The sequence below is a fragment of the Vidua macroura genome, chromosome 6 (genome assembly GCF_024509145.1).
Source record: "Vidua macroura isolate BioBank_ID:100142 chromosome 6, ASM2450914v1, whole genome shotgun sequence".
NCBI lineage: Eukaryota > Metazoa > Chordata > Aves > Passeriformes > Viduidae > Vidua > Vidua macroura.
This window is the reverse complement of record NC_071576.1, coordinates 9,529,429-9,547,050: the sequence shown is the minus strand read 5'-3', so window position 1 is coordinate 9,547,050 and position 17,622 is coordinate 9,529,429. Positions and strand designations below refer to the sequence as shown.

Below are 17,622 nucleotides of genomic sequence, written 5' to 3'. Positions count from 1 at the left end.
CCTTTGTTTGGCTCGCCTGTCTGCTGGTGGAGCTGTAGCAAGGATGGCTTTGGCTGCTTCAACCCTCCCGTGTGTGTCACACATTTGGTCACTCAAGTTTTATTTCTTCCCCCTGTTAAACATGAGAGTGTAACTCCCACCCCAGCCTTGTTAGGGTGTGAGCTGCCGAAGCAGGGGCTCCCCAGGACCAGGCATTGTCACCGGGCAGGAAAACCTCTTTAATGGGGCTGGCTAAACTTTTAAGTTATGGTTAATGTTTTTAACAGTAACTTGTGTTTCCTCCGGCCTTCACACCCAACCATTAGCCAGGTGTTTTGTCTCTCAGAGTGGAAAAATAAAAGTAATTTAACTATCCAGCTGGGCCCTCACTGAGGTGCTGCAGGACGTTGGCCACAATGCCAGCTGGGGGTCACAGAGGCTGGATGTGTGGGTTAAGGGGCTCCTTGTAAAGCTTGGCAAAATACAAGCATTGGAAATGAGATGCCTTTATCTTTTACTATAAATAAATCATGAGGTTTAAATTTGGCATGCTATGTGTCTATAAGCTTTGGTCTGTGTAATTTTCTAAATATATATATTTTTAAAATTTAGTTTTGTTCCCCCCTTTAATATGACATTGACTTGATTTCTTTGTAACTGTGAGGCAGGCCTCACTCTGATCTGCCATATGCTGTAAACTGTGTTTATGGAGCTAGAATTGGGGTCATTAATTTTCTTTACATCAAAAGAAGTAATTTCTTTTAAATGAGAAGCCTGTTTCACCTAGTAATTCGCTTTAATTGCTTATTTGAAACTTTTGACATTTGATAGCAATTTAAACATTGCCAGATGAGGCTCATGCAGTTGGGACGTGCAGGTGCTTCCTTGTGTGCCCAACTTGGATCAAAGGAGTGAGCCCAGGGATGTGCCTGGTGCAGACGGGGCACCCGGTGCTGTGTTTTGGGGCTCTTTGAATAGGTGCTGTGTGTCAGCCTCAGCAAGTATTTGCTCAGAGGGCTCTCCCTTGGAGAAGTTTCTGAGGAGCACTGAGCACGGTGCTGTTTGTTTTTCTTGGGAGATAGACTGCGTGGCCTTTGTTTTACCCGAGGCTAAACAGTGCTTGCAGCACTGAGTCTCTGTGTTTTTTTTTAAAAAGTCTAACCACTAGCACTTTCTGCTGAAGGGATAGAAAAAAGTTTCTAAAATATTAATTGCTCTTTTTTTTTTTTCTGACTAGTATCTCTTAATTTAGCATTGCCATCTTCTGGGAGGTTTGGTGGGAAAGAATTTTGTTCCTCATGAGGGTAAGCAAATGGTGCAACTTCAAAGGCATTTTTAGCAGGATCTAAACCTCAATAAAGAGAAGAGACAAAAATGAAACAATGTCTTTCACTTCACTTTTTATACTGGTTCACTAATGTGAATCAATTTATTGTTCAGTCAGTGGCAGGAGGAACTTTTCTTAGCCTGAGAAGTATTTTTTATTTTAAGTCAATGAACAATAATTTAGATTATTGCAGAAAGAACAACTTTGGTTAATGGCTTTTGGCTGTGGAATAATGTGATGCTAGATATACTTACAATGGTTTCTATCAACACTGTAGCGTGTCTCATGAGAGATTAAAACTGTTGCAGGAGTAGTCCAATAGTTGAACATGAGATAAATTCTGTGCTGCTGCTGCAGAAGTTAAGCAGTATTTCAGTACTTTCTGAATTCAGAGCAAAACCAAAGTCCCAGTGCCAAGACTTCTTTTAAGAGTTTTATTGATGTGCTTTGTAATTAAAACCAGAATGAGTTTTCTAATAGGACATTCATTTCCTAGAGAGCAATTGCAGCTTGGCATAAAGTAATACATTTTTAAAAACAAGTGCCAATCTGGGGATATCCCCAGCATATGTTGGATGGCTGATTTACCAGCTATGTGTGTCCTACTTACTAACAAGAAAATTAAATATTTTCATTTAAAATAATTATACAAATAAACCTTTGGCTGTGCTGTGATTTCATTAAAACCTTAATTGTTTAGAGAGCTCTATGAGAGTGTGTGAAGTTGGGTCAGTTTTACTGCCTGGTGTTAGCCTTGATAGCAGATTTACGACAGGGCTGGATTTAATCTCTTGACTAATCTTTACAGTAGCAGGCCTGGGATGGGAGGGCGTTTGTGTGTTTCAGGAGATAGGTAACTCTATCTCTGAAGTGGAAACACGGTACTGGGTTTTAAAATGTCTTAGCAGCCTTAAAATGAACTAGCCAAGGGCTGGTGGGGAATTGCTCTGTGGAAACAAAATAGGTGTTGCTTTTAAATCAGTGTCTTAGTGTGCACATAGTCACACCTTCACACATGGCTGTAGGCTCAAATCTATTTCTCATTAAAGCAAGTGTAGCAGAAGGGAATATTGCAACCATCTGGGTTGCAAAGATCAGAAATAACAGTCCTGTGGGCAGCACCATGTAAACTGGCTTTTATGCCAGTTGATTCATCATTTCTGAGGGTGAGGGCAGCAAGATGTTTACCAGGTCACGCATTAATTTTTCAAAATACTTTCAAGTCTAATTTTCCTTGGTTTCTGGTGGTGGTATGCCTTTGAATCAAGTTACAATATTTGTAGGTTCAGCATCTCGACTAACATTGTTCCTGAGCATGAGAAACACGGGTGTTGTAGATGTCTCCAAAGGAGAGTTAATTAGAAGAATGAGCAGTTATCAAGAGCACTGCAGCTCCACTGTTTAATTCTGATGATAATTTTCATGCTGGGTCTAATACAAATGAATTCACTTCTGGTTTATTAATCCACTGTGGGCCTGTTAGGGTATTCAGCAGGAAAAATGCTGAGAGTTACCAGAACAGATTTAAAGCACTTCCGTGAGTGGAGAGCAAATCAGAGAACTTCCTTTTTTCCTCTCCTTTTTATCTTTCTGCACCACTTTAACTGACTATGTTTTTCCCCCCTTTCTTCACATCTTTAGGACCCACGATTATCAGCTTTAATTTTTGACAAGCTTCAAGTGCCTGACTATTTACAGAAAAACAGGAATGAAGGAGAGAGCAGATGTGAAACTTGTGCCACTCACTTGAATCAGCTGAAGCAGGAAGCCATTCAGATGATGCACACCCTCAGCCAAGCCAGCTACCCAGAGATGCCCGACCTCCCGCCCGGCACCGGGGCAGTGACCAGCATGGTACCCAGGATGGTCACTGTCTCTTCCCAGAGGGACCTGCCACTCGTTGCTGGACAGGTGGGCAGGCAGCCTGGAAAGTCGCCCAATCTCTTCTCTGCTGCAGAGAGGAAGAAAGGACTGGGATGGTCTCAAGCTGTGGGCAGTTTTCCCAACTCCAGCGTTCAAGTGACAGTGGCCCCCAGCGGTCTCAGTGGTGCCCTGAGCTCTGTCACCATCCAAGCTCAGCAGTACCTCGAGGGCATGTGGAGTATCTCCAGAGTGAACAGCTTCCTGCCTCAGGCTTGTCTAGTAAGTAGTGATAATTCAGCTGCTTGAGTTCGGTTTGCATGTGTGTGGACATACAGAAAGAGAGACAGATAAAATTTGACATCTATATATAATTATCTTTGTGGGGATCAGTTAATGGTATTCTAAGCCATATTTCAAGAGCTGAAGAGTTTTGGAAGATGTTCTATCAGATGTCACAAGGAATTTGCTTTCTTATCTCACATGGTGAGATCCTTTCCTCTGATGTTTTTGCACCTATTTTAGCTTCATGTATGCAGGTGATGTTATTTGTCTGTCACATACCTGGTAACTCCTTTAGAAGAACACAAAAGGCCAAGTTTGTCACACATGAAGCTCTGGGAGCTTCATGGGATTATATCAAAGGTGAACTTGACCCTCAAGTCTAGTGCTGAGCTTCTAATGCTGTGTGCAGTTCAGCAGTTGCTGTTGAGGGACTGTGATGCACAGCATTAATCTGCAGCTTAGATGTCTTGCAAAACAGTTTGCTGCTGAGGAAGGGGCTCACGAAATTGCTTCAGAGCCACATGCCTGTAAATGTCATTGCACTTGGATTTTCAGCCTTGATGTTGTTTTCCTGTATTGTGTGTGTGTGGTGCACGTTACCTTTAAAAGCAAATTCATTTTGTGGCTATCTATGGAACTGTGCTAAGAAGAAGGATACAGTACATGGCTGGTTTTGACTGAGATTTATTCCTGACCAGTTTTCAGGTAGCGAATGGGGGAGTGTATGCAATAATGAAATGTGTACAATTTGAAGTAATGCTTTTTACTTGAAGATGACATAACAGATCTTGCAAGATCAGGTATTCTGGTGCCAAGCAGCTTTAAATTTAACATAATGCCTTATGTGCTGTTGTATGTAAACACTACCTAATATTGCTTGGTAGCTTCAGCTGGTTGAGCTCCAAGATCATCAGAGATAAATATTTGAGTGCTGCTGTGTAACATTACTTTTTCAGGCTGACTTGTGTTTCCTTCTAGAAAAGGCTTGGAGACTTGATTCCTCCCTCCCATACTTTTCTCCCTTAAGGAAATTTGTGAATCCACATACATTCCACCTCTGACGGGTTCCTATTTAAATCCAGTGAATCTCCACTGACATCAGGTCATTCACTGAGAAAAGGGAATATGGCCCATTCAGCTCTTCGTAGTTTATAAGAAATTCTGCTATGAGAGCTTTTCTCTAAAATGTTGCTCCATGCATTAAGGATCAATTTGGCCATGTATGGTATATGATGTTACCTTTAAATTGCTTTCTAAGTTCTTTGTATATCACAGAAACAGAGAAGGAAAAATGGGAAAGCTGCTGGGCTAAGAAGCCTGCACTCTGAAAACAGAAGTAGTTCCATTTGTCTGCTCATTCTTTGTCTGCCCTTATTCTTGTCCTAAATAATTCAGTAACAGCCAGCTGCAGATTTCTTCCTGCTTAACCATGCTGACTGATAGATGTGGTCTTCCCTAACCACTATGCTATTCTAAGATAAAACTGTTGCCTCATTTAACCCCTGTGAAGGAAAAATGTGTATAATGCAGCAGAGCTTAAGTGTGATTTAGAAATGTGCAAAGGAACTCAGTAGCCTGGAAAACAGTGACCTTTAACGAAAGGACAAACACTGTGAGTGTTGGAAGCAGCTTGGATGTGATCCAGTCATCTGCAAGGATCATTTAGATTTATAAGCAGTTTTTGGAGGGAAGCTAGTCTTCAGTTGTTTTATCTCTCCTCTCTCTTTATATATTTTATTCATTTAAACCCAAATGTAGTTACTGAAGACTGTGAGTGCATCTCTTTCCAGGTGGTGTTTCTTGTGTCTGTCGGAATTCTTCCACTGCCTTTTGTATTGTTAAGAGCCTTGTGTCTGATGAAGTTGTTTGGGTGGGTGAGGCAGAAAGTGCTTCCCCTACGCTCTTCCCCTGAGGAATCACAGGTGTTGAAGGAAACAGGATTGAAGAGATTTCAGGAAACAGCCAGTCTAGCCCTTGTCTAGGATAGTATCCACTGCAGGACATTCTTGTCCAATGCTTATCTTACATAATTTTACAATTTTTCAAAGACTGGGATTTTCCAAGTTCAATTGATTCTCACATCTGAACTTCCTTCCCTATTAGAAAAGTTTATTTGATTTATTTACATTTTTTTTTTTACTGGTTAGAGAGGTAATTTTGTCTTTTCTTTCTTGAATTTAGAGACAGGGTTTAGGTTTCAGATTAACCCAGAAGAGAACTGTTCATTTACATACTTTTAGTGATGTCTGTCTGTAGTAATACTTCCTGTCTTGTGGCACAAAGCTGGTCTGGCTAGAGGAGTCCTGGAGCAAGAGCCCCTGCAGTAGACAGAACAGCATTGAATGTACTATTTATTAAGTGTGGCTGGGTTTTGAAGACTTCAGCCCCCATTTAGGCAACATGCTGCACAAATGCAGAAGAAAAAGATGGCTCTTTTCCCAGGGAGTTTCCACTCTTGGTTGTGACACCAGTTATTTTGACCACCCTGTAAATACTCCTGTTTCACTGGGAATCTGTACTTGCACCTTTTTTCCTTACCAAAGGTACTTGAAACTGGTGCTAAACTCCCTGGTGGGATGCTTCTATTCAATGCCTGCCCTCCCAGTGGTTAACTCACTGCTGCATATGAAGTGGGCATGATTAATTTTACAAATTTGGGAAGACAGAGGTAAAGGCTGGGGTTCATCTCAAGTATTTTTAATTATCAAAACCCCAGGTATTTATTATAACAATTACTGAGGCTTCCTTTGTGTCTGTAGAAGACCAACAGGCACTTCAAAGAGATGTTTTGTCCTTCTCACCTTGGTTGTCTCTCTTGGCCTGCCTTGTCCACCAAGGGTGCTGGTAGAGCCCCAAGCTTGTCATGTGGAGCAAATCCTATTTTGGATGCAGACTACTGTGTCCCCAGTGCCTTCTGAGTGTGAAAATACACCCCAGTGTACATCTGCCAAGCCTCAGGAGACCTTGCAGCTGCACACATTTCTCCAGGATCTGTATTTTTTATTCATGGTTAGTTCTAATAGTAGCGGCAGTGGAATTGTCTGTGGAGAGATGAAGAGGAAAAAAAAAAAATTGATTTCTGCTGCTCTCATCTCCATCCCCAAACTCGCATGTATTACCTTGTTATGTCACTTACGCTTGTGAAAACACTTCTGCACTGAGCGTTGGGGGTCAGAAGTGCAGGACATCGTAAATTTTTAATATGTGTTTGGAGTTCAAGTGTGAAAAATCCATTATATAGATTATAAATTTTTTGAACAGGAACGTGTGTTTGAAGCGTAGTGTGTGTGCTGCTCAAATGAAAATAATAACCATGGGCTTTGGGAGCTGTAAAGAGGAACAGTAATTAAGGATCTGGAGGAAGGTTCAGGGAGGGGAAGACTAGGATTGCAACCAAGGTGCAAAAGGTGAAGATGTAATCAGCTGCTTTACCCAAGTGGCCAGTTGTGAAAAATTACAAAAAATAATCACCAGTATCAGTGATAAGTTGTCTGAGCAGACAGTGAACACAGTGGAGGGGAGGGAGCTGGTATAACTCTGGGTAAAGCAGCTGATTTGTGCTGGACACCTGACAACTGTAATTAATAAATAGTTTTATATTGATGTTTTCAGTTCTTGACCTGACAAGTGACTATAAGGTAACTACTTGAATGAAAAAAAAACCAAAACAAACCATTAGCAGTGCTCAGCACTGCCACCCAGTTTAATGCAAAAGGAGAGGACTGAGGGGAGTTTGGGCTTCCCAGATGTGTTGGAATCTGGCTGAGAGGTAGAACATTAAAACCACTGAAAATACCTTGTACACATATTAGAAATATCTGCATTTATTGTGTATTGTAGAAAGAAAGAGGTCTTACTGTATATTTTAAATTGACTGTATTATTATGCAGTGTTATGTACTGCATAAAAGTGCTAAAGTAGCCATGCCATGTGCTATAAAGACATCTCAGTGAAATAGAGCTTATTTGCAAATTGCTTTTTCTTTCATCTTACAGTGTGACAAGGATTTCATTTTGTGTATTTCTTACTTGAATATATACAGTTGGCACTGGTTATAACGCAAAGCATTGTGGCTCCTTGAACACTTACCAGTTTGTAAGTGGATTTAAAAATATATTAAAAAATGCACCATTAAGAAATTGAAAAAGTTGAAGCACTAAAAAATTCGAAGTGCCTTAAGTAAAACTTTTAAAGCCTATATATGCAAAATTGTGAAATTATCAGATGTATGTTCCTGAGAGTATTCACAAATTTAAATTTAGGTATGAGCTTATTGCTTGGGTCTGTGAAGTTCAGAGAGGGTGGATTCACCCACAGCACAACACATGTAAATGGGTGCACAGACTGTAAAGTTAAAGAAGTTATGTTTATTTGTCTTATATGAAAAACCTGTGAGTTATTTTAGTCACAATTCAAGCTTTCCTGTAGTTTGAGTAAGTCTTCTGCTTACCCTAATCTAAACCAGATGGTTTTGTCTGAGAGCCTCTGTTGACTTTCCTTAAAGCCTCTTTGTTTGTTTAGAGCAAGGGTGACTTACATTTTGTTTAAAAGATGCAATAAAAAGCTGACTGTGGAAAACAGAACAATGACAAGATTTACTCTCCAGCATTTACTTTTTTACTTTGATAAATGTCATGCCAAATGGATTTTTAAATTAATTTTTAAACCCCTACTTGATAGCTTTCTCAGTGACCTTTTATTAATACAATGTGGGAAATATATTTTGTAATGAAACAATTAAAATACAGTGCATTGACCATAAATCTTGTCCGTGAGACATATGGATGTCTTTGAGCTTTGGGACATTTCTCAGACTCCACGTATAACATCTTCATCCTCAAGAAGTCAATGTTAGACAGATGGTGAGGCAGGGACTGCACAGAGGCTTTTCTGTTTCCTCTTTAGCTCCAGTAGTGTTGGTGTCACTGCTTTTGTAGAGGAAGTACATAAATGAAAAGGGGGTGGCAAAAAATACTAATTTTCAAAGTTAGTGTTGGTCACCCTCGATAACAAGTGTCAACAACAGAAGGAAACCTTTTAGTCCAGGTTACTAAATGCTTTCTCATACTAACCTAATTTATGTTCCCATGGAAAAGACCTTTGCTGTGACTGCTGCATGTCAGCTGGGCAGTCGTGCCTTGCTTTGAGCTTTGCTGCCTTGGCACATGCAGAGGGAGGGTGTGATGTGGGAGGACAGCACTGCCACTGTCAGTGAGACCCTGCCCAAAGAGTGGGCTGGGAATTCAGCCTTAAACGTGCAGCTGGAAGCATAGCCCACTGCTCTGTGTATTGATGGGACCTTTGTGCACTCTTATTCTAGATTGTCCCCAGTGCAGGGTGCTGAAGGTGAAAACAAGGTTACTTTTAAACGTATTTCCAGGTATCAGAGTGATACAGGAAAAATATTAAGAGTTAACAGAAAGGTTATTGATTACAAGATGGAAATTGCCTTTTCTTGGGTAAGGGTGTGTATTGCATTTCTTTTTATTGTGTTTGACACTTCCACGATGGTATTGGTTTTTACAGTTGTGGGACAGGGTAACTATTTGAGGACTCAGAATTTCTTGTGGCTCAAATTACCACATGAAACCAGTTCTTTTGATCTTTCACCCCCCAGGCTAAGCAGTTGTTATTGCAGCTCTCATGAGGAAACAAGTCCATACTTGCCTCTGTTGACAATTGAAGTCAACAGGCAATAATAAGGAATGTTTGCCCAGACTTCACCTGTAACTCATCAGAGATAGATTTAAGACAAGCAGACTTTAGAGATTATGTGGAAATGATAATCCACTGGATTTACCTTTGGCCCACAGTTCATTCTCTCATCTGGAAAGTGTATCACAAGCTACTCTAAATACCCCAAATAGTTAAATTTTCTACTCTTGCCTTTCAACTTGTTTCTTTGGCCTTTTCTGTTCACTTTGCTCTCTTCAGCTTCTTTTGCTTCCTGCTGGTCCATTTATACTCTGAATTTACGCCACTATAAATCCTCTGGTGAACTGGTAATCAGTGCATCCCATGCCACCCCAGCGCTAGAAGCTGCCATACAGGGAAGGTTCATACTTTTTGGCTGAAGCTCAGAAGTGGTGTCACCCAAGATTTGAGAAAGAACAGCTTTTACAAGGCTACTGTTGTATGGGCTACATGGGTTAAGGGTGGGCTTCAGATGAATAATACCCTTTGGCTTCAGAAGTTAATGCAGCAGAGAAACCAAATAAATTCAGGCTGGGCTCAGACCTCAGTCGTGTGCAGGTGGGTGGAGGGGAAAGTCTTGCAGTGGGGTGTGTACAGTACATGAAAGGAACTGATTTCTGGAGCTGAATGCAGCTAGGATTGCCCAGTTGTGTAGAATAGTATTTGAACATAATTTTTTTTTTTTTTTTTTTTAAAGTGCTTTGAATTTGACCTTTTCTCAACAGTCTGTTTACTCTGATGGTTGAGCTCTGCACAGTGTGAGCATTGGTGAAAGCATCTCCCGTTGTTTTGTGGCTTCAGCGGCTGAGCATGGCGCAAAAATTGGTGCTCTTCGTTACTTGCAGCTAGAGTCGCTGAAGTGCCCTGCCTGGTAGCTTCTGACAGGAGGTTTAAAAAGCATAAATAGAAAATGATGTATCTATTTTTGTGTTTCAGCACTTAGGAGAGAATTTATGATGTATGGATAGAGTTCATAGATATTTCAAGCATTTCATATGTGTGTGTTTAATGGAATGGATTGCCACTTTAGTGAGCATAGCATCAAATCAGCTCTGTTAATTGAAAAAGATTTTTCACATTATTGCTAATGATGTGACACAGTTTTGTTAGAGATGGTGCATAAAATAGTGCTACTTCAAGTGACATTAATGTATGCATTTAAATTCCTTTTTTCCCATTTACGTGCATTATTGATTTTATTTCATTGTTGAGCAGCTAATGGATTTATAATTTGAATACAGTCACTGTAATCAATGATGGGATTACTAGACTTATAAATAGAACTTTAAAACTACAATGAGATAATTTCACAGTGACATTACAGAGAGTGGGCTGCTCAACCAGGAAGACTGTGTGGATGAGGTCCTCCAAAGACAGATGAGAACAACCTCATGTTTAGAAGTCCTGGCCCTCATGAGGGGCTTCAGCCACCCTGATACCTGTTGGAGGGACAACATAGCAGGGCATAAGCAATGTGGGATGTGTTAATGATAATTTTCTTCTCCAAATGACAAAAGAGCCAGTGAGGAGAGGTGCTGTGCTGGACCTTGGTTGTGATCAGTGATGCAGAGTCTACTTGGAGCCCTGTAGCCAGTGGTGTTCCCCAGGGGTCTGTGCTGATTCCAGTTTAGTTCATCATATTCATCAATGCCCTGGATGGAGGGACAGTGTGCAGCCTTGGGAAGTTTGCTGAGGAGGAATGGCTGGTATCACAAAGTTGCTGTGCCATACAGCAAGACCTGGACAGGCTGAAGATGTGGATAGAGAGGAACAGAATGAAATTCAACCAAAGCAAGTGCAGGGTTCTGCAGCTGGGGAGGTTTAACCCCATCTACCAGTACAGACTGGGGGCTGGCCTATGAGAAACAGCTCTGGGAGTCCTGGTAGACAGCAAGTTAACCACAAGCTAGCACTGCCCCTGTGAACAAGAAGGCCGATGGTACTCAAGGCTGCATCAGGAAGAGCATTGCCAGCAGGTCGAGGGAGGTGATCCTGCACCTCTGCTTAGCCCTGGCTGAGACCACATCTGGAGTGCTGTGTCCAGTTCAAGAGAGACACAGAGCTCCTGGAGAGGGTCCTGTGGAGGGGCTATGAAGATGATGTGAGGAAACTGGAGCATCTCTCTTATGAGAAAAGGCTGAGGGAGCTGGGCCTGTTTAGCCTGGAAAAGAGACAACTGAGTTAATTCCTCTGAATTTGCATGGCTGCTACTATTTCAAATCTGGATGAGTTTGTTCTTTTGTGATACCTTCTGCGAAGGAAGAATTTGAAAGGTGCTATAGGCATGATTCTGTTGCTGTGTTTTCAGTGTTTTTGGGAAAAGATAATGGATCTGCCATTCAGAACGGTTTCTGTTGTACTTCTTGAAAAAGGTGATGAAGTTGTCCAAGGTGATGAAGTTGTACAAGGCTGTTTTAGGGGTCAGCTGGCAGTGGAAGGATAAGGAAGGGGAGAGTGGCCCTTGTGATGCCTGGCTTGGGAAGGGTCTGGGTTAATGCAAGATAGCTGTGTGGACATCACCTTGAGTCCTGTCAGCCTCTCCCAATGACTCTGAAGTACTAATGGGGTATGCAGGAATAGCACAACCTCCTATTGCTAGTTACGCTGAGATTCTCTTGAAAAGATTGAATGGGAATGATAAGAACATTAGTAATATCCTGCTGAGTCTCAGCTGCAGCCTATTTAGCCCAAGGTTGTCTCCAGCAGTGAAGCTGGAAATGGTATTTAGGGAGAGCTGTGGATGGAGCCTGGCTGTTTTCTGCAGTCTGTTCATACTCCCCAGCATGCCCAGTTGGAGAATTCACAGGGACACATACCTGTCTGTTCCCTTTTGGATCTGTTTAGGGACCTGACGTTCAGGAATTTATCCAACCCCTCTCTGACCCTGAAATACTCTCTAACTCCTCAGCCTTCTGTATGCCAGCAGGTTCCATGAGTTCACTACCCCAGTGCAAAGAAGAATTCACTTTCATTCAATATATTCAGTACCTCCATTACTTTGTAAACCTCAGTCAGGCTGTCCTCAATCTTCCCTTCTCCAAGCAAGAGAAGGCTGCCAGTCTCTTTTATCTCTCCTCCTGGAGCAGCTGCTTTGCACAGTCACACTTGGGAATTTCTTCTGGAATTCCTAATTATTGGCATTTTGTTACTTGAAAGAGCTTTGGGACATCTGCAGGCTTGCAGATTTCACTCTAGTCATGGTGAATCATGTCTGGGTTACATGGCCCCAAAACAGGGAGCAAACAGCGGGGTCAGCAGGAACACCCACAAGAAAAAGAGTGTCATCTGCACAACTCTATCCCTAATTTGGGACCTTGGTGTCCTTCAACAATGATACCGATGATCACAGCTGTCCTTGTCTTTGCAAACTTAATGCTGCTTCATGAGCTTGCCTGTAACTGAACCTTGGTCTCTAAATATGGCTGTAATAAAGAGCCAGTTTTCCTTTCAGATAATGAGGGCTTGTACCTCTTCAAGTGGGTGCCTTCCATGTGGTAGCTGTCAGGCAAATTGATCCCAAGGGATGTTCTTTTTAAAGCAGTTACATCGAATATATAAGCAGTTCAAGTGTGATTGAGGTAGAAATTAGGTATGACAATCTCCATCCACCTTTGCTTTATTTGATGACATTGTATGTCAATCATTATAACAATACAGTGATTTTAATGAAATTGGGAACATGGTAATTTCTTTTACTGACTAGAGAGTAATCAAGATATGGTGAGATTGTTGTTGAGTTGCCCAAATCATTGAGAAATGCTGTTGTGGAATCAGGAAGGTGAAACAAGTTCTCCCATTTCAAAGCTCTGCATGTCCCCTGTGTTTAGTGGCTGTTAGAAACACATCTGGCCCATGGAAGTCAGTCCTAATGGAAAAGCATTTGTCTTCTTGTAGGAAACCCAGTCCTAAAATGACAGATATTTGCATTATTATGAACCTGCTAATGAATTCCTTTGCTTGCTCTTATCAGCCTTTGACAAAAAGCAGGGATTTTTCTTGTATATTTGTCCATTTGAATAAACACCCAGGGAAGTACACAGCCAGATATTTTGGCTTTGGAAGCTGTAGCTATTGTAACAGAAGTCAACAGGGAGGGCTCGGGGCAACACTTTCTGATGCTTGCCTAGAGGCATTGGAAGAAACAGTTCCTCTGGCCTGGCTGTTTTAAATGCACTGCACATGAAAAGTCCTGATTTGAGAGTGTTCATGTGCAGCAGGATCTATGTCCTTGTTGGTAGCTCATTTCATGCCCTCCTGACTTTGGAGGGGGTGGGTTTACATGTGCAGATAGGAGGGTGTTGTTCATGTGACTGGCGGTCAGATCGCTGTGAAGAAGGAAAGAAAAAAGAACATTTCTCGCTGTGTCTTTGGTATGGGCGTCCTGAATGGCTGAAATGTGAAGGAATTGGTCTGTCACTGTCTGCTGATATCTTTGCACAACCAGAGCCCTGTCTGCAGGGATTGCCCACATTCTCAATCTGAAGGAAGGAAAGAATGACGTTTCATTTTGTAGATTGAGGCCCGCCCAGAACCCTAATACATTTTTAAAGGACCAAGTAGCATGGTTTAGGAGAGATCTGGGTCAGATTGAAATCAAAGCCCTTAGTCAGAAGGGAGAAGCTGCTGATTCTCCATCCTGGCACTGCCAAGGATGCCCATGCTGGATGTAGCTGGGTGTGTGCCCTGCCCAAAAGGTTGAGGTCCTTTCTGCATGGAGCACAGACTGCTAATGATTTTGGTGGTAAAGATCCAAACCTTAAACCTGCTAATTCAGATATTATTTCAAAAAGCAAGCACTCTGAGGTTGCCTTTGGATTGCCTGTATTACTTTCCAGTCTGTGACAACAGATGGGCCTCCTATTTCTATTTAATTCTCCTTCTCTATAATTTTTCTCCTTCTGCCTCATCTTCAGAGATTGATCATAAGCCAGGCATTAGCAACTCTTGTAGCTGAAAAACCTTCTTTGAGAGAGGGATATTATGCTCTGCATTTGATTTACTTTGAACACGAGATGCATATAAAAGTCTGAAACTACAGGTTTAGGCATTCTTGTTACCACATCGCAGCTGCAGGTTATAAATGACTACAGTAGTGTATTGTAGTTATAAAATGCCCTACTTATTTTATAATGAGCCCTGGCAGAAACAATGCCAAGTGGCAGTAAAAAGTTTATCCAGAACACATTTCACTTCAGCCTGGCATATGCTGCCCTGTTAACTTTATGTGGTGCTCGTCAGTCAGGAGGAGACGTTTCTCACAGGAGGCGCGTGCAGGACTCACCCAGGCTTATGGGAAAGAAGGGTTTACAGTGTGAGCATTACCCAGCACGGGATTTACGTCACATTTGTTCCAGTCAGTGGTAATAGGTCATAAGAGTCTTTGCATGAATCATTTAGGTGGAAAATTATTGTTTTATCATATATAAACAGTAGGTTTAATATTTTGCAAAATCATTACATCAAGCAGTTTTTACAGTTTAATTGACTGTGATGTTCTAGTCAGAAAGGGGAAAAGAGTAAGTTAGAGCAAATTCTCAAAATCCTCTGTCTGCCTGCTAGTCCAAAAGGGGTAAAAAAAGTTAGAAAAAATTAGTTAGGGGGAAAAATACATCAGTACAGACTCAGGCTGTCCCAGAGCACTTAGTCTTTCACCTGCACTGCCCTGTTAAGTGCTTTCATTATGGGACCAGTTTTTGGAAATAAAATAAATTACATTGAATTGTGATTCTGATAAACAGATATGTATCAGATTCATAGAGGCTCTTGTAATTTTCTTCATTCCCTCATTAGTGATTCTGTTCTCAATACCCTTTTGCAGCTCTATCCAACCTTCTGGTTTTCTTCTGCCATGACAGTATTATCCTGGGACTGATCTATTTTTCTATAGGTTTTTATAGTTCTGTGTTTTCTTTCCTGTTGCCAGATACATATTTTGCATGCGTTTCAGAGACCAAGTGGCATGACCTCGTTTGGCTTTTTTGGATTCCTGGACATTCTCTGGACAAAGGTCAATGTCCAGAGAATGGAAATACTCAGAAAACTGGAAACATTATGGCTTAGTTTTTGGCTCTGCACTTCAAATGTGTAAAGAGCGTGTTAGAATTGTAATTGTCCTTTGGATGGTAATGGCCTGACAGAGTCCTGTGGATCTGGAAATTTCATCTAGGGCCAACTTCTTTATAGTGTAATTTTGGACTAGTCTGACTTGCTTAAGCCTGGGCAGATGTTTCCTGCCATCTAGTCACAACAGTGAGCTCGTGTGCTGGGAATCAGGGATAGGACAGGGGGTGCCCCCGTTCTGCCCAGGCCACTTCCACCTCCATAGCCTGAGGATGTCAGGTCACCTCCATCTCGTCCTGCCCTTTCCCCCAACCTTTGGCTCTCTTAGCTGGGAACAACTCATGCTGTAACTGCTTGTTGTGGCCCTGCCAGCTTCAGCTGTGTGTGTGGATGCTGCCAACTGGGAATGCAGTGGCAGTGGGCTGACTTGTCCCTATGTCCTCAGGAGGGGTGCTGGGACCTGGTCCCAAAACCCTCCTGTCCATGGCACAGGCACTGACATGAAGCACCAAGACATTGCTGATTCCTGCATGTGCAAAATGCTTGGTGTGACATTTTCAAATGTCATCCTTGCTGTGTTCTTACTGGTGCCAGTTTTCATGTGGTTTTGGAGAGAGTAGAGGAAAGGGGTTCTATAGAGCACTTTTAGAAAGCCTTCCTGTGAGGTTTAGCATCTTTCCAAAGGGTTTTTGGTTTTTTCCAATGGCTTTTGTCCAGCAAATATTTTCTTAGAAAATTGAAACAAACATTACTCTCTGGATGTGGAGCCCTATGACATTTTAAATATTCAGTGCAGTCAGTAACACTTTATAGTGACAAAGTTGTGCTTTCTGCATTTGATCATTAATGATTTATGAAAATTCATTAAATGGAGAAGAACAGTTCCCTCTCCGCTGCAGTCTGGAGCCTTCTCTCTCTGCAGACTTGAACGCTTGGAAAAGTCAAAAGTTGCTCAAATTCCTCTAAAGAATTCTATTTTCCACACACAGTCCTCAGAAAAATATTTGTTGAGATGAGGGAGGTGCATTTAGTTAAAAAAAAAAATGCCCCTTTCTTTTTATGTGGTGTGGCAAAATGGAGTGTCCAGGCCCAGGAGGGTCCCATTACTTGCCTTCAGTTTTCTTGCCTCAGGGTAAATGACCTGGACCTGACAAATTTCCTCATACCTGAGCCTTCCTCATCACCTGAGAGATGTAGCTTCTCAGGGAGAGAAAATCCTGCCACCTTTGGATGGTGCAAACAGTCCTTGAAATGAATCCTCAACTTGGAAGACCTTTTGTTGTTTTTCAGGTTCTCATCCTGCAGCAAAACTGATGTTACCTCTGTGTTTAATATTAATTGGGTAGTTGAAGACAATGAAAATTATATGGGTTGTCTTCTGCAGTAGTCTTCTGATGATTTTATCTTGTATATCTTCACTTCTTGTTCCTTTAGTGCCTTCTTATTGGCTTCCCCTCATCCTCTTTTTATGTTCACACAAAACTTACAGAATAAAGAATAAAACTTACAGAAAAAGAAATTACAGTTTGAGTTTTCAAATGTATTTAATGTGGTAATAGCAATTTATCCAACTTAGATATGTTGATTTGGAATGTATATTAACCATCTGCCATCTGAAATATCAGGTTTGATTTGGGTATTTCAAGTTACATGCCTGATTTGTCCACAATCATCAGTCTCTTAGAAATGTAGGCTTTTAACTTCTCATAGAAATAAAAAAGTGGTGTAAAAGGAATGTGTGTTACACATGGCTTATATTTTTAAGTGTGAATAGCTTTTACAGGAATTGATTTATTAACAGATTCCATTCAGTTCTAACAAGTCTTTACACTTTGCTGTAAAATGCAATGAAGTTTTGTACTAACTCTAAAGATTTCATATTTAGCTTTAGATCATGCCATCGTTTTGATAATACATTAATTAGCGTGATTGGTTAGAAACATGTTGCTGTTCCTGTCTTTTTTTCAAAAGGTTGTTTGAACACTATTTTCTTTGTGTCAAGGTCTTCTGTCTAGTATAGCCCCTGTTGGAAGTGAGTGAAAAAATATGTCTTGGGAGTTCGACCTGAGCCTGTAATTCTTAATCTGAGACAGCAGCTTCTGTGGCAGAGGGTTCTGTCTCCCTGACAGAACATGGGGGACTTCAGACACAGATGTTATCCTGCCAGGGGTTGCAGGTTGGGTCCTCCTCTTGCTGGCCATCATGTCACTGCTGCTGAGCATGGCAGTCCCTGGTTCCCTGGGGTGCCACTCTTTAGGCTCCATGTGCTGGCTCCAGAGGTTGTGGTGTAGATTTTTTTAGTTTGTGGATTGCTGAATCTACAAACTAAAAAAGCTGCACTTGCTGTCTGTGCTTTGTGTCAGTTCATGTAACTCTGAATTTCAGATGTCACACTGGGTTTTACCCACTGCATGTTG

At 41.5% G+C, this 17,622-nt stretch overlaps 2 protein-coding genes across 2 annotated transcripts in view; both read left to right on the top strand.

The window, feature by feature from the left end:
• Positions 1–17,622, top strand: part of KIF26A (kinesin family member 26A) — a 94,183-nt gene that overhangs the window by 27,510 nt on the left and 49,051 nt on the right. Inside the window, exon 3 of the mRNA XM_053981663.1 lies at positions 2,948–3,448. Within this exon, the coding sequence (XP_053837638.1) occupies positions 2,948–3,448 (501 nt within the window). The remainder of the gene's footprint in view (positions 1–2,947; positions 3,449–17,622) is intronic.
• ASPG (asparaginase) overlaps positions 1–17,622 on the top strand; it is a 139,896-nt gene that overhangs the window by 104,947 nt on the left and 17,327 nt on the right. The gene's annotated exons all lie outside the window — the stretch shown is intronic.